General features: G+C 42.8%; 1 protein-coding gene across 1 annotated transcript in view; it reads left to right on the forward strand.

Moving 5' to 3' along the window:
• The window catches only part of CB4H12orf75 (chromosome B4 C12orf75 homolog), a 38,630-nt gene extending 13,630 nt beyond the window's left edge, over window positions 1-25,000 (forward strand). The window contains exons 2-5 of the mRNA XM_023257397.2: window positions 18,922-18,957; window positions 20,000-20,079; window positions 20,889-20,923; window positions 24,129-25,000. Of these exons, the coding sequence (XP_023113165.2) occupies window positions 18,922-18,957; window positions 20,000-20,079; window positions 20,889-20,893 (121 nt within the window). The 3' untranslated portion in view covers window positions 20,894-20,923; window positions 24,129-25,000. The remainder of the gene's footprint in view (window positions 1-18,921; window positions 18,958-19,999; window positions 20,080-20,888; window positions 20,924-24,128) is intronic.
• The last annotated feature ends 371 nt before the right edge of the window (window positions 25,001-25,371 follow it).

Raw genomic sequence — 25,371 nt, forward strand, 5'->3', positions numbered from 1 at the left:
CAATTCTGTCACAGTAATGCAAACCTTTTTTTTCCCCCTAGGCCCTGCGGGAGCAGCTAAAGATGTGTAAGTAGTTAATATTATGATTTTCTAAACTCTTTTTGAGGAAGACACTGTTTTTCATGATCATGGCTTTTCAATATATGTAGGTATGCCTGAAAAGACATGGGAATACTGGCTGTATTGTATAAAAATCAAGAGTTTCATCTGGTGTATAACTAAAGTGGTATTTGAAGGATGATACTGTGTTATTAATTATTCCGTTTTAGCCTTTCAGTTACCCTAGCACTGTAACTCAGAACTTTCAGGAAGGGAAACATTTAATTGTGCTTCCTTCCCAACTTAGGCCAAAATTTCTTCTACTTGAAAGCAAGTGGTTATGGGCGAATTAATTTAGCACATAGCTCCTATGACTATGCTGTAGAGTTAGCCAGTGGGGAGAGGCTGGAGCGAGCATTTATCAAATGCACACTGAATTTTAGAACTAAAATTGAAAATTTTCTTTAAGTTTATTCATTTTGAGAGAGAGAGAGAATGAGCAGGGAGAGGGGCAGAGGGAGAGAGGGAGAGAGAATCCCAAGCAGGCTCTGCACCATCAGCCTAGAGCCTGATGCGGGGCTCAAACTCACGAACTGTGAGATCATGACTTGAGCTGAAATCAAGAGCCAGATGCTTAACGGACTTGTTAAGCATCTTAACAGACCAGATGCTTAACGGACCACCGGGTGCCTCTGATAATTAGATATTGGAGCGAATGTATGTGACCATTCAACAGAGTCAATATTGAGTTGATCCTTTACACCACAGGACATTGATAAAGGGGCGTGTATCTCCCTGGGAGAGGTTTCTGGAGCTCAGGAACCCTTCCAGTGTTTCCATCATGCCCCTTCTCTGCGTCTTAATACCTCTCATCTAGGACAGAAGGGACATTGCCGTAGTGAGTGTTTGTGGTTACTCCGTGGAGAGTGGGATGGACCCCACCCCCCAGCCAGTTTGGATGGTAATATTGATGGAACCACACACATACCAAGGAGGATAGGAAGATTTCTTACTCTACACACATAATGAGGCTTTCTGGGGGAGAAGAGTAGGCACCCACCTGGCCCATCAGCTTGAGTGAAGGAAGAGGGTGGCGGTGAGTGGCTTTGGTTTTTATTGGGGTTGGGAGTGGGGCTGGTTGAGGGGCTCGTGTGCGGGGGGAGAGGCCTGCCTGATTTTGTTGTCCTCACTGGCACTAAGGAAGTAACGTCCCTGCTTTCTCATCCACTCGCACTGGTGTGAGGCGAAATGGGGAGTGGTCAGACTTGAAAGCTGTCAGTGGTCAGACATCAAAAATAGAGTCAGACTTTTTTTTGTTTAATTATAGGGAAGATTCAGAGAAGATTCGAATGGGATTGTTTTTCAGGAGTTAAATATGTACCTTATGTGGGACTTCAGGTACCCAAGAAGGAGTCTCCATTGCTTCAAACTCCTGATTGCAGCGTTTGAGTTTATTCCCACAACTTTTAGCCACAACAGCTTCTGCATCCTGACCTTATTCCTGTCATTGCTGTATCTTGGTCTCCCTCAGCGCCTCCCTTCCGTTTCTATACATTGTTGCCAGATTCATTTCCTCAGGCACTCCCCTGCCCTTGTAGGACCTCTGTTCAAAAATTTGCAATTATTCTCCAATACTGCTGGATTGAGCCCAGAATCCTTTGGGAACAGGAAGGCCATTTATGTTTTAGCCTTTATTTGACAGACTCTGCATGAGGTGGAAGGAATCACTGCAGTTGGGGTGAGCAAGGCTAAGGATGGGAAGTGAGCTGAGTCCTGCTCTGTGAGGCCTCTGTCAGGGGCCCCCTGACCTCCTGTGTTCTGCCTCTGATCCTTGTGTTTTGCTGTTCCCTCTGCCTGGAATGGCATTTTTTTCCCTCAATTCTGTTATAAAAAAATGCTATCTCTTCTTCAGGGCTTATGTCTTGTTTGTGGGAAGAATTTCTTGGATCTCTCAACTGGATAGAGTGTCTTTTTCTTCTCAAATGTTATAGCATTTTGGACCTTTCTAATGACACATCGAATTGGGCTTATATTGTAGCTATTTATCTTGTCCTCCTCGGGCAGTGAGGGAAGTGAAATGTCTTACCCATCTGGAACGTCTCCCATAGTTATTAGTATTGTGTTTTGAAGGTGGTGTTCAATGAACAGTTGCCAAATGAATGCCGTCATTTCTGTTCCAGGAGAGAGATTGACAGCTTGACTTTTTCTTTCTTTAAGAGGCATGGAAATTTCTAATAAAATTTAGTGATGCTTTTGTCAACAGAATTAACTATTCTAGCTATATGAGATGGGTAATTTAATTACCTTTTGAAATCCTAACTTCTCCAGATCTAAAGTTTCTGTGACTATGTATATATACTTCATTATATGTCCTAGAAAGATATAATTTTAGTTAATGGTTGACTCTTTTAGAAATTAATGTAGCAAACTGGAAAAAGTTAACGACTATTATAGTATTAGTTTTTCTTGCACAAAAGGTATATTTAAAAGTGTTCTTTTGTTTTTTTTAACTAGAAGGTAAATATTTATAAATCTTGACTATGAATGAACAAGGAGCTATGAAATAAAGACACTTAAAACTTTTTTTTTTAAAAGCATGGGGCTTGAACTCACGACCCTGAGATCAAGACCTGAACTGAGATTAAGAATCAGACACCTAACCGACTGAGCCACCCAACAATTTAAACTTTTTAATATGAAGATTTAATTAAAAAAAATTTAATATTTATTTTTGAGAGAGAGAGAGAGAGAGAGAGAGAGAGAGAGAGAGAGAGAGAGAACGAACAGGAGAGGGACAGGGAGAGAGGGAGGGAGACACAGATTCTGAAGCAGGCTCCAGGCTCTGAGCTGTCAGCAAAGAGCCTGACACGGGGCTCGAATTTATGAACCGTGATATCATGACCTGAGCTGAAGTCGGCTGAGGCACCTAGGCCTAGGCCCCAAAGATTTAATTTTTTTAGGTTTATGTATTTACTTTGAGATTGAGAACATGAGTAGGGGAGGGGCAGAGAGAGGGAGAGGGAGAGAGAGAATCCCAAGTAGGCTCCACAATGTCAGTGTAGAGCCTGATGTGGGGCTTGAACTCATGAACCATGAGTTCGTGACCTGAGCTGAAATCAAGAGCCAGACGCTTAATTGACTGAGCCACCCAGGCGACCCATGAAGATTTAATTTTTTAATCTAGAGAGACTGATCCCAAACCAAAAGAAGAGGCCAAAATTATATAATGGGTGCTAAGAGTGCAGGACTTCATGTAGGGCAACCATCATATTAGTATGCAGAGAACATAAAAGTCTTTTGGGGGCATTATGGTTTAGTTTTAGAAGTGAGAAATACTATAATCATTCTCTTAGTATAGCAAAAAAACCCATTCTCTAGGGAAGGTTTGCCTTTTCTTTCCCGTTTGCCTCTTTTCTGTAGACAAGAAGCCAGGATACAGTAACAAATAAAATGATACTTCTGCCTTTTAGTAGGTTATTGTCTATTGGGGACCAAAATAGAGTGATAGGTGCTAATTATTAAAATAGTCAGAATTTAATGCTGGTCTGGGTCTTGAGGGATGAATAGGAGTTCGTGTGGAGAAGAGAAGAATGGCAGCCCAAGCAGAGGAGCATGACAAGAAGCACATGGGTGCAAGAGAGCCTCAGCTCTTCTGTGAGGAGCCCGTCAGTTTGTTCTGGAGCCTGGAGGGCATGCTCAGCAGAGATGCAAGACGAGGCCGATGGCCTGAGCTGGCTTGTGAAGGGCCTTTGGTGCCAGGCCAGTAATTGCATTTGATGTTATATGCATTCAGGAGCCATTAGAATTTTAAGGTGGGGAATTCAAAGATTGTGTTTGAGCTTTTAGGGTGATAACTCCCAAGGCAGGGCAGTCTGTGAGCTGGGGGAAGAGTGGACGCATGGGGAGTTAAGGGGGTGAGGGAGTTAAGAGGGAGGCAGACGGAGGGGCAGACTGCAAGCAGTAGCCCTGGGAAAGAGAAGAGCTGCTCTGAGTTCAAAGTACTCTTGGAATAGGATTAAGGTTTGTTGACTGACAGAATGGAGAAGGAAAGGAAGGGCAACCTGAGGATCGTGTTGTGGTTTCAAACTTGAGCCAAGGGAAGGGATGGCTAACACTCCAAATAGGCAGATGGGCTAAAGGGGGAAGGGAAGCCACCGGATGTGGCGTGGTGGCCACACGGGTCACCGGGGGGACTGTAGTTTCCACTGAGTGCTGTGAGTAGTAATTGGGTCAGGGTGGAAATGGGTGAGGAGCGGGGAAATGGTGTGTGGTCTTTCGTTTTAAAATGTTTGCCAGTAAGGGAGGGAAGGCTGGTGTTAGGTTAAGAGAGGGTGATGAGTGGAAGCGTTGAATTACTGTATTGTGCACCTGAAGCTAATATACACTGAATGTTAGCTAACTGGAATTTAAATAAAAACTTTAAAAAAGGTAAAAAAAAAAAAAAAAAAAGAAAAGAGGAAGCATATTTTTAAAAAGTGTATTTCCATTAAAAAAATTTTTTTTAACTCACAGAGCATGAGCAGGGGAGGGGCAGAGAGAGAGAGGGAGACACAGAATCGGAAACAGGCTCTAGGCTCCGAGCTGTTAGCACAGAGCCCGATGGGGGCTCGAACCCACAAACTGCGAGATCATGAACTGAGCTGAAGTCGGTTTAACTGACTGAGCTACCCAGGCGCCCCCAAAGTGTATTTCTGTTATAAAAGGAATACCTAGAAAATTTGGAAAGTGCAGAAAAATATTTTTTTAAAAAAGAAAATAGCTATTATCATACCACCAGAAACAGCCATCATGAACACTTTACACAATTTTCTTCAATTTCTTCATTTTTCTATTTCTGCTCGGTTGTGTGTGTGGATGGAAGTTTGTTTTGCTTTTTGTTTATTTTCTAAGTGCCCATGGATGGAAGGGTGGAAACCAGCGGAGTGAGATGTGCTGAGGGTGGTTTGGGGAGGGTGTCATCTCTGATAAGAGGGACCATTTGATGGAAGTGAATCCCAGAAGAGGCGGAAGGGCTGAACAACTTAGAGAGAAAGTTAACCTTAGTAACTTGAGATGTGGAGGGAAGCCTGGGTGAGGATATACAGGCATACCCTCCTTTTATTGCATTTTTGCTTTACTGTGCTTTGCAGATACTGCATTTTTTACAAATCGAAGGTTTGTGTCATCCCCGAGTCAAGCAAATCTGTGGGAGCCTTTTTTTTTTTTTTTTTTTTTTGGCAACAGCATTTGCAACTTCGTGTCTGTGTCACATTTGGTAATTCTCAATATTTCAGCCTTTTCAATGTCATATTTGTTATGGTGATCTGTGATCTGTGATTATGGCTAACAATAATGCACTTTTTGATTAAAGTCTGTACATTGTTTTTGTAGACATAATGTTATTGTACACTTAATAAACTACAATATAGTGCAAACATAACTTTTATATGCACTGGGAAACCAAAACATTCATTTGACCTGCTTTATTGTGATACTTGTTTTATGGCCGTGGTCTGGAACCTAGCCTGCAATATCTCTGAAATATGCTTGTAGAGAAATGTAATCACCATAGCACAGATGCATGCGTATCAGTGAGTGAGGCTTTCTTTTTCTCTCTCCCTCTGTCTCTTAAAAATTAAATCACAGTGCTGTAACATGCAAAACAAAATAGATGTGGATTCCATGTGATGACAGTTGGCTGCTTTCACAAACCTGCAAAAATCAACCATGCTTTTTGCCTTATTTCAGTGAATTTTCTTAGCTATTTGGCACAAATCGGTTGTGTTGGGATATTTTTGGTTGGAAATGGCAGAAGCCCCGCTTAAACTGGCCTAAACAAACAAACAAGAAGGAATTTATTGGCATGTGTAATGGAAAAGCTCCAGGGGTTTGGCCCTAGTCACAGCTGGATCCAGGTGATCAAATGACAGGAAGAAACTCATCTCTGCTTTCCTGTTTTAGGCTCCATTCTTAGGAAGCTTTCCCAAGTAGTGATGGAGATGGCCAACTTTTTATCTTATCAGATTAATAATTCCTGTGGAGGGGCGCCTGGGTGCCTCAGTCGGCTGAGCGTCTGACTATTGATCTCAGCTCAAGGCATGATCTCAGGGTCATGAGTTCAAGCCCTGTGTTGGGTTCTGTGCTGGGTAGTGAGATACTTAAAATAATAATAATAATAATAACAATAACAATAACAATAACAATAATAATAATAATAATAATTCCTGTGGAAAAAGAGCTTTTCTTTCCCAGTAGTATGATTAAAAATCCTAGGGCTAGGACTCTCCCTGCCAGTGCATGAGGTCATGTTCCTCTCTCAGAATCAACCAGTGAGCCAGGGGAATGTTGGCTTCTCATTGGCCAGGCCTGGGTCATGTGTCTACCACTGGAGCCAATCAGCATCATTAGCTCCACCTGACCATATATGGTCAAAGAGTGGGAGAGTGGTGGTCCTCACACTACAGACAAATTGGGATGCTGTTACCCAAATGGGGCAAACATACGCAAAGTACATTCTGCACTAGGTCAATTTCCATCTCTTTATTCAAATTTTAAGCGATATTTATAAGAATATTACAAACATATTTTAGTAAGAAACAGTATTAAAGAAGATGACACTAATTTAATGTTTGCTACTGAAAATAAAAGATCATAGCCACTCAGCTTAAATGAGGTATTTCAAATACTTTTTTTGCTTAGAACTTGTATGGTGACCTTTCATGAGGATTCCGTTCTTGACAAAGCAATTTCATTGCTCTGGAAGGTAGCAGCTACAGAGAATATCTCAGAATGAATTAACAGAAAATACATTGAAGCTCTGCTTTTTAAATTAAAATGAGATTATGACTCTTTCATCTCGAGTGTCCTTGGAATCCTTTATGAATTTCTCATGTCTAATGCACCGGTGTCAGCTGAACACTCTCTACTCCTAGTTACAAACCTGAGTGTATTGGTGAAGAAGCAGGAGGTTGAGGTGCATGGTGTGGAAGTGACAGTGAAAAAGCATGCATTTTGGAGGCAGAGAGACCCCCGTTTATTTATTTTTATTTTTTATTTTTAACTTTATTTATTTTGAGAGAGAGAATCCCAACCAGGCTCTGCTCTCTCAGTGCAGAGCCTGAAGTAGGGCTTGATCCCACGAATGATGTGAGATCATGACCTTGGCCAAAATCAAGAGTTGGACGCGTAACTGACTGAGCTACCCGGGTGGCGGTGTCCTCCGTAATCTTAGCCGTAAAATTGGGATGATGGTAAGTGTACAGGGCAACCATCTTCATCATTATCGTCATCATTGTTCTCAGTTCCTAGAGCTTATCTTTATTGAGGACTGTATGCCATATAGTGATTTCCAGAATCTATGTTATACCGTTCTGTACCCGTGACGATCTGATGGAGACAGTAATGCTGCTTCATTTTACAAATGAGGATATGGGGCCCAGAGAGGTTAAGTAACTGCTCAAGGGTTGTGATGGTTATTGGTACAGTATATTTAGTATCCCAGGATGATACTTGGCATTATGCTTTGCTGCTGCCTATACATGGGAGTTAGAAGTGTTTGATGTTTTAAGTGTCACTGAAAAGACTTGGCAGAGGCTCTGTCACAAACACTTGGCAGTAGAAGACCCAGCGCAGAGCTGCAGTTCAGAACCACGCAGTCCCGCTGTCTGCCTGTCGGTACACGGTTCGATTCTCCTTAGGTAGGGCAGTGCAGTAGGAACAGGAAGACAGAAAGCAGATGGGTGGGTTCATCCCGGGACACAGAGATTGGTGTGACCAGCAAGGGTTGATGAAATGCTTGGCTGCAAGGCACATGCTGGAAAGGGGGAGCCTAAGGGGCTGATGAATGGGGAGAGTGGGCGGATGGCTGGACTGGAGGCTTCTTGGGGATGCGGGGAGAGGGGAAGATCGGAATAATGATTTTTCCCCCCTCTAGGGAGTGAGATTGTCTGCTGTAAAATGTCAGAGGTGAAGTAATTCCAGGAACTAAGCTCTTCAGAGCAGCCATGGAGGGAGTTATTAGAGTAGCAACAAAAGTTGTTGGAATAGGGGAAGTCAGCAAAATGCGAAGCAAAGGTCGATTGGGTGATTTTCATGGAATTTAAAATACTCCAAGATAATGATGGTTCAGAAGAAAACCTCTGGGTCAGGGCCAAAATCTTTAGTGTATTTGGGGCTGCCGTAGCAGGGTTCCAGTGTCCAGAGGAGAGTGTTTGAATGAAGGTGACATTGGCCCTATCTGAAAGAGCTCTGCGGGGAGGTTGGGAGCCTGCTGGCTTCATCTCCTGTTTGGAGACACTGGGAGATTTTGAGAAAAGTGATACCATCAGGGAAAAGCAAGTTTTCTTAAGATAAGGAGGTGGAGAGAACATTCCTGTCTTTAACAAATGATGCTTCTACAGCCATTGCCAAAATAATCCCAAGCACTGTGTGTTTCTTAGAAGGAGAGCAGAAGGAGGGGGGGGGAATTGCAGTTTGGCTCTCAATCCATTGCCCCTATACAAAGAATGAATGTTATTCATGTTTTCCAGTAATACATTCTGGAAGAAAGAACAGGACCAATATTGGCCAAGGGGGTCATACAAGAAGAGAGATTTAAAGATAACTCTTCAAAGAAGTTTTGAAATCTTGAAGAAATGAATGAGATTACATATATTCCAAAATACGTAATTAAGTGTTTGGTAGAATTGATTGGAATCACACTTAAAAAGCAGGAGTCATCAAAAGAACGTATTATAAAGCAAATTAAATGATTCTACTTTATCCAGGGAGCTGTAGTGTCAGCGGGAAGTCAACATTGTCAATTAATAAACCAATTCCAGAATATTATCATGAATGGCAACTAAAAATAGACAATTAGAGCTACGCACATGGTCTCCAGAGGTTTCCATATTAAATCTTATTGTTTACAAATCAAAATAAGTTTGGCCTCTTTAGCAACACTGCAAATATGGAAAAAGAAGAGACTGCAGGCTGTTTTTTTCTACTTGTTAGATTATCGCTAATAAGAAGCTCTATATTTAGAACATTTTTCTTGATAAGTAAGTAAAAATATAAATCATTTCCTTGCCACACAACTGTGTTCGTTTTGGAAGGCTAGGGAAATGAGAACTTTGTGAATTTTAAGGCAAGCTGTGGCGAGGCTGAAACAGTAGATGATAATTGGAGTGGCTCGCTTGCTGGCTAATATTTATCATCTGTATTTGTTCTTGAAAGTGAACATCATGTATCCATGCCATGGTTCCATTTATTTTATCTTCGGAACCTTTTTTTTTTTTTCTTTTTTTCTTTTTTTTAGGTCACTTGGGATAGCTATTCTACACAACCCAGAAACCAAGCAAATAATAGTGACGAAAATATTTTGACTACCAGGTATTACTGAGGATGAAAAAGTAGTGGTTTTTATTTGATAGAGTGACTCTGAATAAGGTTTCTCTTCATTAAAGTGATAGTTATTGATCGGGTTGAAATCCCAGTAGAATAAACTAAAAGATTGAAGTGTTCTATGCAGATAGTTGGTTTTAAATAGGCGGCCGCAAATATGTTCATGCAAAAAAGGACAGGCAGAAGGGAGCCAGCCTGCCCCAAACTGACCACAGACACGTAGCTGGTTTTGAGGCGGCTCGTTTTCTGGAATCTTGACTTTAAAAAAGTCAGAGCTTATTTATGTTTAGGGGGAAATCCAGTCTCTCTGGTTTATTTAGGAAAGGTCCTCAAAGCTAGTATGAAGCAGATGGGGTGTGCCATTACCTAGAGAATGTGGATCCATATAGACACTGAATCTGAGAAGGGTAGGAGGGACCCTGTGCTGGCTTTAGCAGGTTCACAGGAAGTAGGCTAGAAGTATATGATGGAAATGCTGAGATAGAAGAAAGCAGTTTTGAAACTGTGAGCTCAGTTGTGGTGGTTGCCGTTGGTCGGTTGGTTTTTTTTTTTTTTTTTCCTTCTTCTTTTTCTGCCATGCCTGTGGGAGGGTCATGGGCTGGGTCAATTTTGGTGAGATAGGAATCAGTAACCAGTCTACTAGTCTGCAAGGGTGTGTCATTTTTAAACTAACGGAGGAGTTATCTTTTCAACAATCCCCAAAGTGGGGCAAATGTGTTCACCTGTGGTCCACCCTCAGTAACCCTGGTCTTTGCAAACATGGTGGTTGACGCTGTGACCGAGAATCTGAGTCAGAGCCTGTGAGCCTGAGTCCCAAGGGGTGGCTTTACCCTCGACACATTCTTTGCCTGCAAACATCTATCTATTCTTTGATAAAGGAAGCTGAACTTTTTGTTAACGGACGGAGACCCATTTTTAATTAAATGCCCAATGTATTTCTTAAACCTGGTCCAAAATTGTTATGTTCCATATGTTTGTAAGAAATGTTCTTGTGGTTTAAAAGGTTTTCCTCCTAAAATGGGGTGTGAGCTTGTGATTAAAAATGATTTCATTATTACATTTCTTCAAATATGACGTCACTTTCCACACATTTTCGAATGCTGTCTATGATTAGAAATAAAGCATTGTCCTGATACTAGAGGAAGCCATTTAGCAGCAGGCTTTCAGTCATGCCCCCTCTGGAGAAAACAAGCATATCCCGCAAGTGCGCTCTGCATAGTAGTGGCTCACACGTAAGCAGAAAATGGAGTGCCTTCTTGTTAAAATTAATGGAAGGCTGTTAGTACTACTTTGTTCCTTTGCTCTTTGCATGACGGAAGTAAGTCTTCCTTCTAAGGCCGTCCTAGGCATGACTGCAGAATGGACCATGTTTGTACCCGAACCCCTTCCTGCAGGTTCTGTTCCTTGAATCTCTCTCCTGTGCCTCTCCCTTCACTGACACTGAGTGGGACACACGTCCCTGCTAACAGAGGACTTGAAGTTGTAACTTTAGCCATAAATTAAACTGCGTTTAAATCTTGGCCTTTCCAGACCCTTAAACATATTCAAATACGTGTTTGCTTACACCACTGAGTAAAAAAAGCCAGCCTATGTGCCTCTCTACATGTTTCCTTCCCTCCCTTTACTCTTGATTGAGTTGGGGAAACCAGGAATCAAGAGGGCCCTGACTTTTTTTTTTAATTTTTTTAAATGTTTATTTATTTTTGACGGGGGGGGAGAGAGAGAGAGAGAGAGAGAGAGAGAGGGAGAGAGAGTGAGCGAGCACGAGTGGGGGAGGGGCAGAAAGAGAGGGAGACACAGAATCCAAAACAGGCTCCAGGCTCTGAGCTGTCAGCCCAGAGCCCAAGGCGGGGCTCGAACTCATGGACCTCGAGATCATGACCTGAGCCGAAGTTGGACGCTCAACTGACTGAGCCACCCAGGTGCCCCGAGGGCCCTGACTTTCTTGCCTTGTGCATTAGGGCAAATGGCAGGGGTGGGGGGGGGTGGGTAGCGCCTGGGTGGCTCAGTTGGTTGAGTGTCTGACTCTTGATTTCAGCTCAGGTCATGATCTCCTGGTTGTGGGATTGAGCCCCACGTTGGGCTCCACGCTGAGCATGGAGCCTGCTTGACATTCTCTCTCCCTCTGTCTCTGCCCCTCTCCCCAAGCTCTCTAAACAAACAAACAAACAAACAAACAAACATTAAAAAAAAGACAGTCTGCCTGCCTCTTCACACTTTTCCTTCCCCCTCTACTCTTTATTGAGTTGGGGAAACAAGAAATGAAGAGGGCCGTGACTTTCTTGCCGTGTTGTGTTAGGCCACTGAAACGGTGTCAGATGGAAGGGCTTTTTCTGTTACTGTTTTAGATTCAGTTCCACGTTGAAGGAGTACTTCACAGCTTTTCAGTTTCCAGTTCTAATAGAGACAGCTGTTTGAGCCTCTTCTGTTTCTTACTTCTCTGGTTAGAGCACTAGATTGGCCTGCGTTAGAACTGACGTGAAACAAAGCTGACTTGTCTTTCCCCATCTTTGCCAGACAGAAACTTCTGGCTTTCCTGGCAGTGCCTTTGGGAAAGGAATAGCCTGGCTACGTGGGGAGGTGTGGAATAGGGTCCCCTCATCTGGGGAGGTGGTTTGGTTAGGTGCTGCTTGTCCTCAAGACCTACTCCGTCCACCCCTTCTTTTCCTCTAGACACACAGATAGAGTCAGAGCTCCATGTGCTCCCAAGGGACAGACACAAAGTCTGACCTGACTTTGTGTCTTATAGGAAAGAGCTTATACTACAAAGTAATTGCAGGATTGTGTAGTTTATATTACCAGGAACTGAAGGAACGTGTGTGGAAATGGACCTAAGGGTGTGAGACCAAGGTGGAAGGAATATATACGGGGCTGGTATTGTATTTAACAGAGATTTTGTATTGAATAATTCAGGTGCATGGTGGGGACTCTAACAGTTTATTAACCTGGTTGGCGAGACTCTGCATCATTGAGCTTACTCTATTCAGGGGCAGAGTAGGTCACAACTTCCCTGGGGTCTGGAGAGGAAGGAATCCAAAGGCTTAAGGAAAGTGGGATATTGGTGTGAATTTCTCAAATATGACCTGCTCCCCACTGCAGAGGACACCGCCCCCCATCCCCACTAAGCTTTGAGTAAATTGGGGAATGCATAGTGAGAGGGTGTACCCAATAAGCACTAAGGGGGTGGTCCTCTGCAAGGTGGCTGTGCCCCTGAGATGGGCTCTTTATCTCATGTGGTATGACAGAATCCCAGAGGACAGGATCGCATGTCTACCAAGTGGTAGTGGAACTTAACCACAAGGTGGACACACTTACCATAATAGATAGCAGGGTTGGGATGACGGGGCACAGGGGCTCATCCTGGAGGGAGCTCTGATGATAGCTGGTGGATTACAGCCTGTCTAGGGATAAATTAGAAGGATAGCCTTCTAAAGGGTCATTTTCTCCCTCTCTGTATTTTTTTATAAGAGGAAAACTTCTGGTCTATGAGCCAGAAACCTAATTTGAGTCATTACAGTGGAAAGGCATAGCCACTTAACCCAGTTTCCCAACCCAAGTCAGACTCCCAGTGATTGAGGCCATGTTCTCTTGAGGGAACTTTTGTCACTGCCACCTGTATATACTGTAGGTATTTCTCCACACCTTCTCAAGAGACCTTTGTCTGTTTACTAGAGTAGCTGTGTCCAGAGCAAAAGGAAGTACCTGGACCTTTTAGAGCTTTCTAGATACTGACTCTAAATTGATGTTAATTCCTGAGGACCCAAAAATGCCACTGTAGCCCAGAAGTCCATGTGTGGGCTTATGATAGGAAACTTGGCTAATGTTCAAATTATAGTGTGCCCAGTAGCCTGGAGACCCATGCTCTGGTTTTTTCCTTAGTTCTTGAATTCATAATCAGAGGAGACATATTTGGCAACTGGGAGAAGCCACCCATTGGCTCCTTGACCTGCAAAGTAATGACTGTCATGGCAGGAAGGGCCAAGTGGAAGCCCATGGAATTTTCCTTCCCTACTAGAATAATAAACAAAAAGGGATACAGCATCTCTAGGGGGAACTGCAGAAATTAGTGCCAGCACCAAAGACTTGATAAAATGATGGCACGGAGATACTTCTCACATCCCCATTTAACTTGCCTGTTTGGTCTGTCCAGGAGGGAGGTTTATTTTAGAGAGTGACTTTGATTATTGCAAACTTCGTGAAGGGGCAATTTCAGCTGCCATTCAAGGTGTGGTGTCCTTATGGAAAATAGTGTAGCCTCTAGCCCCTGTTATGCAGCCTTTGGTGTGGCAAATCCCTTCTCTCTGCACCAGTTTGCAAGGAGTACAGAAGCAGTTTGCTTTTACCTGGCAAGGCCAACAGTATACATCACAGTTTTGCCTCTGTTCCATAGATCCCCCTGCTTCCCCTCATCCTCTGTTCTACAATATCCTGATCTTACTGGTATCCTTCAGCACATCCTAATGGTCCCGTGCATTGACCTGGATAAACAGCAAGTCACAAGTGCTTTTGGTGCTTCAGTAAGACATTTCAATTCAGGAGGTGGGAGATAAACCCCTCTTGCCTCCAAGTAATGTATGGGTTAGCATCCACACAGAGAAAAGGTAAACCACATTAACTATATTAACTGAAAGAATTCACTATGAGGAGTTGGTTAAGCGGGTCTTGGAGGATAGGGAAAGCTGACTGATCAGGGGTGGGAATAGCAGGAAGTGGCTACCACTTCTCAGGCTGGAGTGACGAAGGAAGGAGGTTGGGGCCGTCATAATCTGGGAGTTGGAGGAGGAGGAGTCTGTGGGTTGGGACCCAGGCTTCTGAGGCAGTGGGGGTGGGGGTGGGGTGTGCACTGCCAGGTCGGTGCTGTCACATCTGAATGTTGTAATCCGTGGCCTGTTCTGGAGACTGGAGCCAGCTGCTGGGCTGATGCAGACAGGGACAGAGCACAGCTGGAAAGAGCAGCCCTCTTTCCCTCCTTTGCATTTATGTCTCTTTTTTATGTCCCTCTAGCATTCCCTTTGGTGGAACCTAATAGGGAGACTGGCGGCGGAGGAGAACATTTTGTCAGAGTCCCAGCCCCACAGCCCAGGGTGTGGGGAGGGGCAGGATTTGGAAGCGAGAGGTCACAGCTGAGAGGAGACAGAGTCCTGCACAGGTGCCCGAGCAGGAGCAGAATTTGTCTTGAAATGCCATATAGTTGTCTCCAGATCACTCCTGACCTCTTGGTAATCTGTGCTGGTTTTCCCTCCCTCTCCTTGACCCCAGCCTTTGGCTCCATGGAGGGGAAAGGAGTCAGTAAAAATTACCTTTCACTTTTTGTTTGTAGGTGATTTGGTTATGGTAGCTGGTCCCTTACCTCTTATAACTCCGTGTTTGGGTCTCCTAGTAGAAACCTCATCCTCAAGGATTCTTCCCTGTTTCTGGTACATTTCCCAGTTTTCAGTGCCTCTGCTTGTAGCTGTCTGGGCGTTGACTCTTGAACTGTGTTTCAGAACTATTCTTTGGGAGTGGATTACCATGATGGGGGATTTAGCCTGGTTGATGTTTGTGTCCTTGCTCCTTTTCTAAGGGAACAAGATTATGGGTAGGCTGAGTTTGTAGAGATATTGGGACCAGTTAGCACCTGAGGAGGGCGGGGCTTAAGGGCAGCAAAGCAGTTTATCCTCTTTTCCAGTTTGTCTGCCATGAATTGGCCTAGGTTTCACTCTGTTGATGTTTTCTAGCAGGGAACAATTCAGGCTTCAGGCTTCAGGCTCTTCTCTCTAAGGTTCGAGGCTGGAGCCGTCTCATTCTGTGCCCTTACCTCTCTGCTTTAGTGCCGGCAGCGTATAGGGTAGTGCTGAGGACCTTCTAGACCATCTGTCCATGGCTTGCTGTTCACACAAAGCTGGGGGAGGTGTGGCTCCCTCCACTTCCTTCACCGGTTGGGGGACCAGATTTAGTACTTGAGCCACATTCACAGCTGCAGGCCTCACAGTAGCTACTGCCCTCCCACTTAAACTGTAGTGACCAGAAAAGAAAAATAATCAAGTCCTCAGTGGAAAATAGAAGTTCCTCCATGGTGGGGGTGGGGGTGGGGGTGGGGGTGGGGGACACTCTGGCCTGAGCACAGTTCCCAGCCTGGTGTTCTGGATCAGTGGGACTGACAGACGACCACAGACTATTTTCATGACTTCGGAAACCAAACAGAAATCTGCATGTGTCCGAAAGGAGATGGCACAGGCTTACCAAAATGTAAAACTGATTTGCCTTTGAGTCAGAGACACAGGCTGCCCCTGGGTCATCCCGTGCTCATCAGAAGCTCTTTTGGACACCTGTACGTCTGAGAAAATATCTGCCAATGAATTATTAAGGCGGGTTGATAACAAAATCTTTCCAAATTTTGTTGTATAAGGAGACAAAACCCAATGATTCCTTAAAATGGTGTACATGTGGGGCAGCCCAGATATTTAAGCAGCAAGGGCATTCTTCAAAACTTAAGAATTTCCCCAAGGATTAGAATTCTGAAGGCTTGGTAAGTGCTTAGCAGTATATAGTAAGTTCAACCCCAAGTTTTGGACTGCTCCAAGATAATGTCCACTTCTCTTCAGTAAGAAATGACCTTTCAGGAATCTCTGCTGCTGCTTGATGGACCATTTCTTCTTCTAATGCAGTTGGGTCAGGACCACATTATGCCAGCTGGTAGGATGCTGTCCACTTGGCCACGGGCAGGGCAGCATTTGGTTCCCAGGCATCTGACCACACTGGCTCGGACCTGTCAGTTCACAAGGAGATTGGACTTAGACCAACCACCATTTTCTGATTTAACCTCAGTCTGGATCTGGCTGTTCAGATGAATAGATTCTAACATAACTGTCCATCAGGACAATTTTTAAACTTGTATAAAAATGAGTTGTATAGCAATTCAGCAAGTTCTGTGAGGATTGACTGCCCCTGGAGCAGTTAGAAGTTTCTCCGAATGCCAACAAAATGTTGACTAAGACTCTTTTACTGTCTTACTTTTTCCTCTTCCCTTAAACGGAGTGATAAAAATTGGAGAGATCCAGCTTGGTAGATGGGGGTGTTTCTCTGATATACCCGCGTATGGGCTCACAGTTTCTGAAACAGGAGTCGGAATCACACAAACTGAGATTTGAATTCTGGCTCTGTTACCTGGCTCTGTAACCTTGGTCATGCTACTCACTCAGCCTTTCAGAGCCTCAGGTTTTCATGTTGAAAACGTGGCTAAAAGCCACCGTGTGATGAGGAAGCCAGGTAATAGCACGAGCAGAATGCCTGCACAGTTCCACAGGAGGCTGTGAGAGCCAGGTGATGCTCAAAAGCTTTTGCAAGAGCGGTGTGGAGGCAGGTCCCAGGTCGGGAGTGGCCACCTGCTGTTTTGTCACTGGCAACGTTCTGACTTTTCCATCTTCCTATTTGAGAGACAAGTGATGAATTAGAACACGGAGCACGGTTTTTGGTGTCAGGCGGGGTCTAAATGTCAGTCTTGCTTGTTGGTCTCGCATATTTATTAATTGGCTCACATATTTATTAATGACACGGCTCTGTGAACCTACTTCCCCAGGTCGAAACTCGCAGAGCTGTTGTGAGGTGCCCTGTGAGATGCCTGTGAAGTGCCCTGCCCTGTGTGTGACACACAGGAGAGACTCAGACATGCCGCCATTTTTACCCATGTGGTCTTTGTATTGTAGAATAATTGTGTGTGGAAGGAACAGATGAAGGAGCGGCCTCATACGTGGGGGCATATATACAAAGGCAGGCATTATAGCGTATTTGAAGGCTTCAAAGAGTGGGTATCTAATAAGTCTTTATAAATGGTATTTTTAATGACTTAGTAATTTGTCTGAAGCTTAATTTATCACCCAGTATCTGTGGCAGCTGCATTATCATTTCCTGCAAGTTAGATGTACAAGGTGTTGATTAATTTTATAATGGAGAGCACAGAGTAGGTTTCAGGATATTGAATACTTTATAAGAGACAGTAGATTAAAAATAATTTACTATTTTCTTATATTTGGGGGAGCTAAAATATATTTTAAAACTTTTAGTGTATCCTTAAGCAGAATCAGGCAAGGGGAGAAAGAATTAAGAAAGAATTATCCAGAGTTGGATATGAAAAAAAAAATATCTGTGCCAGAAAATGAGACATTGTATTTGTCCAAACCTACCAGTAGCTTCAGAAACAACATCATGATGGGATTAGCCATTTGGGACCAAGGTAAACAGTTCTAATAATCTCGAACCAGTTAGTCACCATCATTGCCCTATTATCTATACTAACGAGTTATAAATCCATTTTAATTAAAAGTGGTGAACAACACCTTGTATACCACCTCACTAAAGCTTAACACCATTTCTAATACAGTATGACTTTGACACCTTTGAATTAAAAAACGATCCAGCTTTAGCAAGAAATGAATGAAATTGACGGTTATCTGGCAAATTTAGGTTATGTGCTCAATCTGGATAAATTAGATCTCAAGATGGATTTTGCACTCCATCGGAGTAGTAGCTGTGGGCATGGCCAGTGTTCAACGGGTGATTTCCAAATCTACACCTCCCTTCTGCAGAGGCTTGAGACTTACTGGAGGTTGCAATGAAGCAAAATCTCTTGTACATATTCACTTGAAGCATTCCCAACTTTTAAATGGATGAAACCACGATCAGACAATCCCTAAAATTAGAAGATTCAGTGATTCATTCTTTCTTGTTGAAATCCTAAAGCCCTTTAGGATTACATGTTGGATTCAGCCAGATACATTTGAATCTTGGTTTTTTGCCTTTAAGAAGAGTAACTTATGTATGCTAACTAGTGCTTGAGGGAAATCTTCCCTATCCTCTTAGAAATATGCCAAGGAGTATCAGTAGAATATGGATTCCTCTCATGCAAGGAAAGATGCTGTACATTTTAAAATTGCGATCTCCTCTAAAGGTCACCTTTTAAACATTTCTTCCTTCTCTGTGCAGTAGATCATATGTAAAATGGCCCGTTTATATAGAAGGAAGTCAAACTAACGTAACACTCTTCTGCACTAAAGAAATCTCTCATACCTAGAGAGAATTGTACCACCGAGTGGCATGAGAATCACAAAATCACAGTACCCTAGGACTGGAGGGTGGGCACCTTGGGCATCTGGTCGGCCACTTAATTTACAGATGAGATGCAGGCTGGCAACTTGCCCACAGCCCGTCTGTGCTGGTGGCACACCCATGACAAGAGGCCAGGCTTCCTGAGGCTGTGTTAGTGTGCTCTTTCCAATCTTGGTTGCCGTCCATTTGTCCTTTTGTTAGCGGTTGGACTTTTTGGCATTTGCTGGATTTGCACATTTTGTTAAGTAGAAAATGACATTTTTTTTTAGTGCATGAATGATTGAGGTGGAAACAAGAGTGTTATAGAAATACTTGATGGAAGAACTTGAATAAGCAAAATTGACTTTAAGTCAGTAGCTCTCTTCTTTTTATAACCAAAAAATAAAGTCTGTGGCAATGTGACCAAATGGCTCATAGCAGATATTTTTGACCTTTCAGAACAGAAGAATCGATAACGGAAGATGACAAGAGGAGGTATGTTTGATATTGAATCTGGCTTTAATTAAGTGAATAATTCTGTCTGTCTTTCATGAACTCACGGATGTAATTTAACACTGTAGTGCATTGCCAATAGCATTGGTTACACCCAGAAAACTTCTGGCACAGAGAATATAGGTAGGAGCATGTGATCTGAAAAAGAACTTGCCCAGAGTTCATAAGCCTTGCTTTTTTTTTTTTAATTTCTTTTTTAATGTTTATTTTTGAGAGAGATAGAGTGTAAGTGGGGAGGGGCAGATAGAGTGGGAGACACAGAATCTGAAGCAGGCTCCAGGCTCCGAGCCGTCAGCACAGAGCCCGACGTGGGGCTCGATCTCACAAACAGCAAGATCATGACCTGAGCCGAAGTCGGACACCTAACCAACTGAGCCACCCAGGTGCCCCACGGGCCTTGCTTTCAAGCATGCTCGATTTTTGTCTTTTACACATGGCCTGTCATAGCTGTTTTCCATCCTGTGGCCTTTGGATGTGCTATTTCTCCCTAACTGATGACTTCCTTCATTGTCGCAGCAATGAAGGAGGTGTTCACCTCCACCCTCCCTCTCCTCCTCTGGTTGGCTGCACTCTACTCTCATTTCTCGTTAGCTCTCTCTCCCCTCCTTTTATGTTTATATGTACCTACAGGGAATTATTTCTGTGTGCCCATAGCAACTACCACATTGACCACTCCAAATTCTTGACGACTGTTGACTCATTAACTACCATGTCACTCTATGGATATTTATTACTGTACTAAATTACAAAAATCCCAACTTCTTTTTTTCTTTTCCATTCCAAGTTAAATATCAAAAAATTCCATGGACACAGCTTTCTTTTCTCATGTAGAGCTTCTTTTTAACATAGAAAACATTGTATTTCCAAGGGCAATTATATTCCAAATTCTACTTTTGAAAAGTCATGAGTTATTTTAATAATTCTCTAATTGTTGGCAGTTTCCCAAGCTTCTATCACTTTTCTGCAAATATTGAGCTCCCTTAATATTGGTCTGATTTTTCTGTATCTGCTTCTTTTCACGAAGAAACTATGGAGGAGTATATGTTGGTCTCCCATCTGAAGCTGTCAATATGGTATCCAATCAAACAAAGACTGTACGAAAAAGTAAGTAAAATTGTGATACTTACTTTCTCTAAATATCTGTTCCTTTTGTGGGGGAAGATACGAAATTTATGTTTCAGCTTGCCCAGCCTAACCTACGTATTACTTAGTTGCAGTTAACCATGTAGAAAAGCCATTATCTGTCCATTGTAATCATTGGTTGAAATCGGCACCCACATCGTGAGAGTAATTCCAGGGCAAAATTTAGCGTCTATTTGTGGTTATGCTCCATGGGTTAAATTTTTTTTTTTCCCACGGATAGTTTAAATTTATTGTTAACCTCAGTGACGATTGGTGTGACAGTGATAGCAAATGATTCAGTAAGCTTACGGAGTTCTAGAACATAAAGGTAAGTTCTTGTAATATATTCCTTTTATATGCTGGTGGCGGTCTGATGATCGGATGAAAAAACAACTGCCTATTGTATAAGTAAATGAAGCGCGGTCCCTTTTTCTGTTTTAATAAGTAGTAATGGTGGGGCTAATGATGTCTTTTTCATGATAGCATGCATAACAGCAGCCTCACAGCTAGCTTGTTAAATGTGTGGCTCGTGGTGAAGAGTGCTCATTATCGGCCACCGTACAGTTGTCTGGGGCATAGTTTGAAAGGATTGTTAATATGTATAATTTGCACACAGGCTATGTTACCTTATTTGTAACATACTATAGTTGTTTGTTTCTCATTGTTATTTCTCTGCTTTATGATCTGGACTAGCACATACATATATGTCACTAGTATTCATCATTTTATAGGAAACTAGAATATGTTCTTTATAATCTGGTCGTTTAACTTTTCTTAATTTTCTCTTTAAGATTAGAAGAAAATATCATGACTCAATGATCAAGAGGTACTGTATGTTTTCTAAGTAATTGTACATATTTAGCCTTGATGATGAGTGATATTGCTATGTATATACGGATGAATAGATATTATTGCTATGTATTTCTAAGAAATCTTGAACTTCAAGATTAGGTAGGCGGGGTCACATCTTGGGGTTAACTCTATGAAATGGAGCATGTGATATTGTAGAGGGGTCTTTGATAATTAGATCAGTTTTCTTTGCAGTTAATTTTATTTTTCATTTCTTTTTGTTTCAAATGCAACTTAATTCATTTAGTAAGAACAAGCTAAGTGTTTATCTAAAACACAGAGGTGTCACTTTTCGTTACCAAAAACTGAGGGGCTGAGACTTTGGAAATGACAGATAGGGAGAGACCAGAGAGGCTGGGACTGGGAATTAGATCAGGATCAATATTAAGTGTTCGGCAGTAGCCAGGGTTCATACAGAGCAGAGATGTAGAGATGGGCGGTCCTCAGTATACAGAGATGCCCTTATGCAGGTGGGAAGAGTAAAACCATAGACCAAGTTTACAGGTTGGGTATTACAAAACATGTCCAGTATGCACAGAAGCAACCACTGTGTAAAAGATGAGGCATTGTGGACCTGCTATCCTGGTGGAGAGCTTAGAGTTAGAGTTATCATAAGACAAGCAAGAACAAGGACAGGAAAAAAGTTTTCCTTTATTCACTATGTGTGCCGGTCTCTAAAAGATCCCCAGTAGCATTTCCATAGAGGCAGAAAGTCTCACTCCACCTGTCCAATGACACATATGATGCTTAGATCCCTGCTGCCTTTCAGTCTTGCTGAATGACATCCAGCCTCTTGAATATCCTGTGATCAGGAATGCCCTCTCTCCTGAGACAGCCCATTCTCTTTGGGAGTAAGACACCCTTGGATTTGAATTCAGGCTCTTTCACTTATTAGCTGGGCAAGTTACTTTCCCCTCGTAGCCTCTGTTTTATAATCTGTAGAATGGCACTAATGCTTAGCTTAAAGGGTGTTGTTAAGATTCAGTATGAAATAAATGGTAGTTTCTGCAATCGTTGTCATCATTAGCATCGTCATCATCATCTTCCATCATACTGTTTTTTGTAACCGGAATCCAGCCTTTGGCAGACCCAAAGCACAACTGATTTGAGACTCAACCAACTTCTTGCTCATGGCCAGTTACTGGAGTTGGTGTTTGAGATGGGGAGGGATCACAGAATAAGCTTACAGGTGCAGACAAATAAGCTTTCCCACTGGGGGACGGGGACACAGAAACCGTAATCAGTTTCTCCCTGACAAGATGTACAACAATCTTGGGTAGACACTTCTTCAAAGACTTTCTCCTCAAGGCAAAAGCATCATGGAGCTTTATTCCCTGGTGCCCATGACCACGTCATAGAGTGTTGAGTTTCTTTTTGGGAATTGGCTAGAGATTCTCTATTTCTAGTAGTTTTTAATATTTATTTATTTTTGAGGGAGAGAGAGATAGAGTGAGCACGAGCAGGGGAGGGCCAGAGAGAGACGGAGACACAGAATCCGAAGCAGGCTCCAGGCTCTGAGCTGTCAGCCCAGAGCCCAATGCAGGGCTTGAACTCACGAACCACGAGATCATGAGCTCAGCTGAAGTCAGATGCATAACCAACTGAGCCACCCAGGCGCCTCTGTTTCTAGAATTTCTAATAGAGTTCTAACCCTCTAGATTCCCTGCTAGTTTTCCCCTGTGCAGAAATGCTTTTGTTATTTGCTTCGAGTAGAAAAGAATCTAATTGCAAGCAAGCATATGTTATTCTCCTCAAAATGGGTTGTATTTCAAAAAGTACAGGAATAGAGTGGAAAGAGGTGTCTTGAGATGGGTATCAGGAGACTCAGGAGCTCTGTTACTAACGCATGACCTTAGAGGAAGCCCTTACCTTCTCTCAGGTTTTCTCAATATCTGTTTTCTCATGGGACAGCTGGACAAGATAGATGGTGGTTCGACTTTGTGTATATGAAATTCCCTGATAACAATTTAACAATCTTGCTGGTAAACCAGCCCACGACTTCTAAAATACCTCTTTACTGCTCATGACTATAAACACATACTATTTTATTGCCATCCCACTCTCTTTGAATCGCCTGAGAAGTTTTCTAAGTTGAAAGGCTCTCCTTTTTCTGTAGTTGCTAAGCATCACTTCCCTGTGATATGTCTGAGCTCATGGCTCTCTGGGCTTAAGTTATTGTTCAGAAACCCCAAGAAGACTGTCCTTTGCAGAGAAAAATACTTCATGGAAAGGATCGGAGACTTTTTAGACCTAGCATGTACAGAATCTCTCAAAATAACGCCACTCAGTGACCAGAGCTCAAGGTTAATTTGGTTACTTTTTGAAACAAACTGTGGAATGATTTCAGAATCTCCTGCAAGACTTCTGTCTTGCTACAAAAGTGTAGTTTCTTCTACAGACGAGTCTTGGGTGAAAGTTGTGCCCGTCTAGATGTGTGGAGTACTCCCAGCCCAGACAAGCTTGAGTGATGCTCTCAGATGCCCATGGAGGGCCTGGCTGAAGCAGATTCCCCTGGGAGAGCTGGAGATAGTGCGGTTGGCTACACCTCTGCCAGCAGGGTTTGGCCAAGTAGGAAAGAAACGATGTTATGGCTGAGCGGTCTGTGTCTTTAATTTGGGTGATGTTGATGTGCAGCTGGTCTGGGCATTATCATATCATATATATATGGGTGTGTGTGTGTGTGTGTGTGTGTGTGTATTTTTAATGTTTATTTTTGAGAGACACTGAGTGAGAGCAGGGGAGGGGCAGAGAGAGAGGGAGACAGAATCTGAAGCAGGTTCCAGGCTCCAAGCTGTCAGCACGGAGCCCGACGCGGGGCTCGAACTCACGAACCGAGAGATCATGACCTGAGCCGAAGTCAGACACTTAAACTACTGAGCCACCCAGGTGCCTCTTATCATGTCATGTTTTAATTCTAAGCCCGTAAGTCTCTTTCCCCACTGCTCTTTGTCTCTTTATATATGTGTCATCAGTGCTTCGCGCTGTGCTGGCCACATATTTAGACTTAAATAAGTATTGAGTGAATCTTGAATGTGTGTTTTACTGAAAGGAAGAATAAGTAAATAATTTAGCTGAAATTATCAGCTAAAAAATCAGCTTGAAGCTGATATTTGTTTTCCCTGAGTTGTACTTTTTTTAAGCTCGCTAACTCTTTCCCCCTTTGACGTTTGTTGTCTTCACAGCTTGCTCGTTAAGATTTGGAAGGAATTGCACCCCATGGGACATCATAATGTGCACAGAAATTCCCAAGGAAATTCTAAATAGTCACCTGCTTCGCCTCCCCTCCCCACCCAGATTCCTAAGTCTGTAGTTGAAACATGGGTACATGTTGAACGTTGTGGTGCTAGACAGGAAGTGGGTGAACAGTACACGGGCAGATGGGACTTTCTGGGGTCCGCCTGCGGAAGACAAGCTGACACAAGCTGGTGCCTGGAGCCAGCCTGCTATGCCTGGCAGCATCGTCACCTTGGCCACTCAACACAGCTCATGAAGATCATGTCTTTTCACTGATACTTTTTTGATAGCTTTTATATAACAAAATCCTTATTCTAGTTATGACTTCAGATACTAAGGCACTATACGTGAACTCCCTAAAGTAATATATTTGTGTGTTACCTTTCACTATTTCTAGGTCAGGTTAATTTTTAGCTGTAATAATGGTTAAGTTGATTCTTACTGTTACCTCTTTCCCTTTTTTACCTTTTGGTTTTCAGCTTTATTTAAGCGTCAGAGAATTTCTTCAGTTAGGAACGGTGTGTCTTATGTTGCAATATTTCAAAATAAGCCACTGAAATTTGCATGCCCCACGCGCGTTTCGATTAACTTTCTGTTTTCTTTAGCCGAAGGCTCATGTCACCCTGGATCCTTCGTATCCATCGATGCTCCCGTTCTCATCATGTTAATTCTATACTCTCTTCGAGGATTTGTGACTGATGGTTCGTGGGGTGTATGGAAAGTTCTTTATTTGGGGATGTGTGGCCACTTAGTACTGCAATGTAGATTACTCAGTTTACCGATGTATTTCAACAATTAAAACATTTTTAATCCCTCTTCACCTGGATTTCTTAATTGTTTTTTAAAAGATCACTTTCAAAGTTGTCACACATGGCATTGTGATATATAGATACTGTATCAGTGTATAAAGCTAACAGTGTATATAACCCGATTGCCATGAAGAATCAAAATTTTTCATAAGGAAGACATTGTCTCACATATTTGGTCTATGTGACAACCGCTGGGATGTCAAATTGATAAATATATATCGAAAGTGCTTTTCTGAGCAGGTGGCCAGAGCGGAGTCTTGGATCTTGCTTCGAGTGGTTGCTGGCTGCATCTGGGGTGTCATGAGCCATGGGACCTAGCTCTGAGGAAAGAGTAAATCTGGGAGATCTGCGTAGTCCTAATAGCTGTTGTCAGTATTTTATC

This window comes from Felis catus, chromosome B4 (genome assembly GCF_018350175.1).
Source record: "Felis catus isolate Fca126 chromosome B4, F.catus_Fca126_mat1.0, whole genome shotgun sequence".
Taxonomy (NCBI): Eukaryota; Metazoa; Chordata; class Mammalia; order Carnivora; family Felidae; genus Felis; species Felis catus.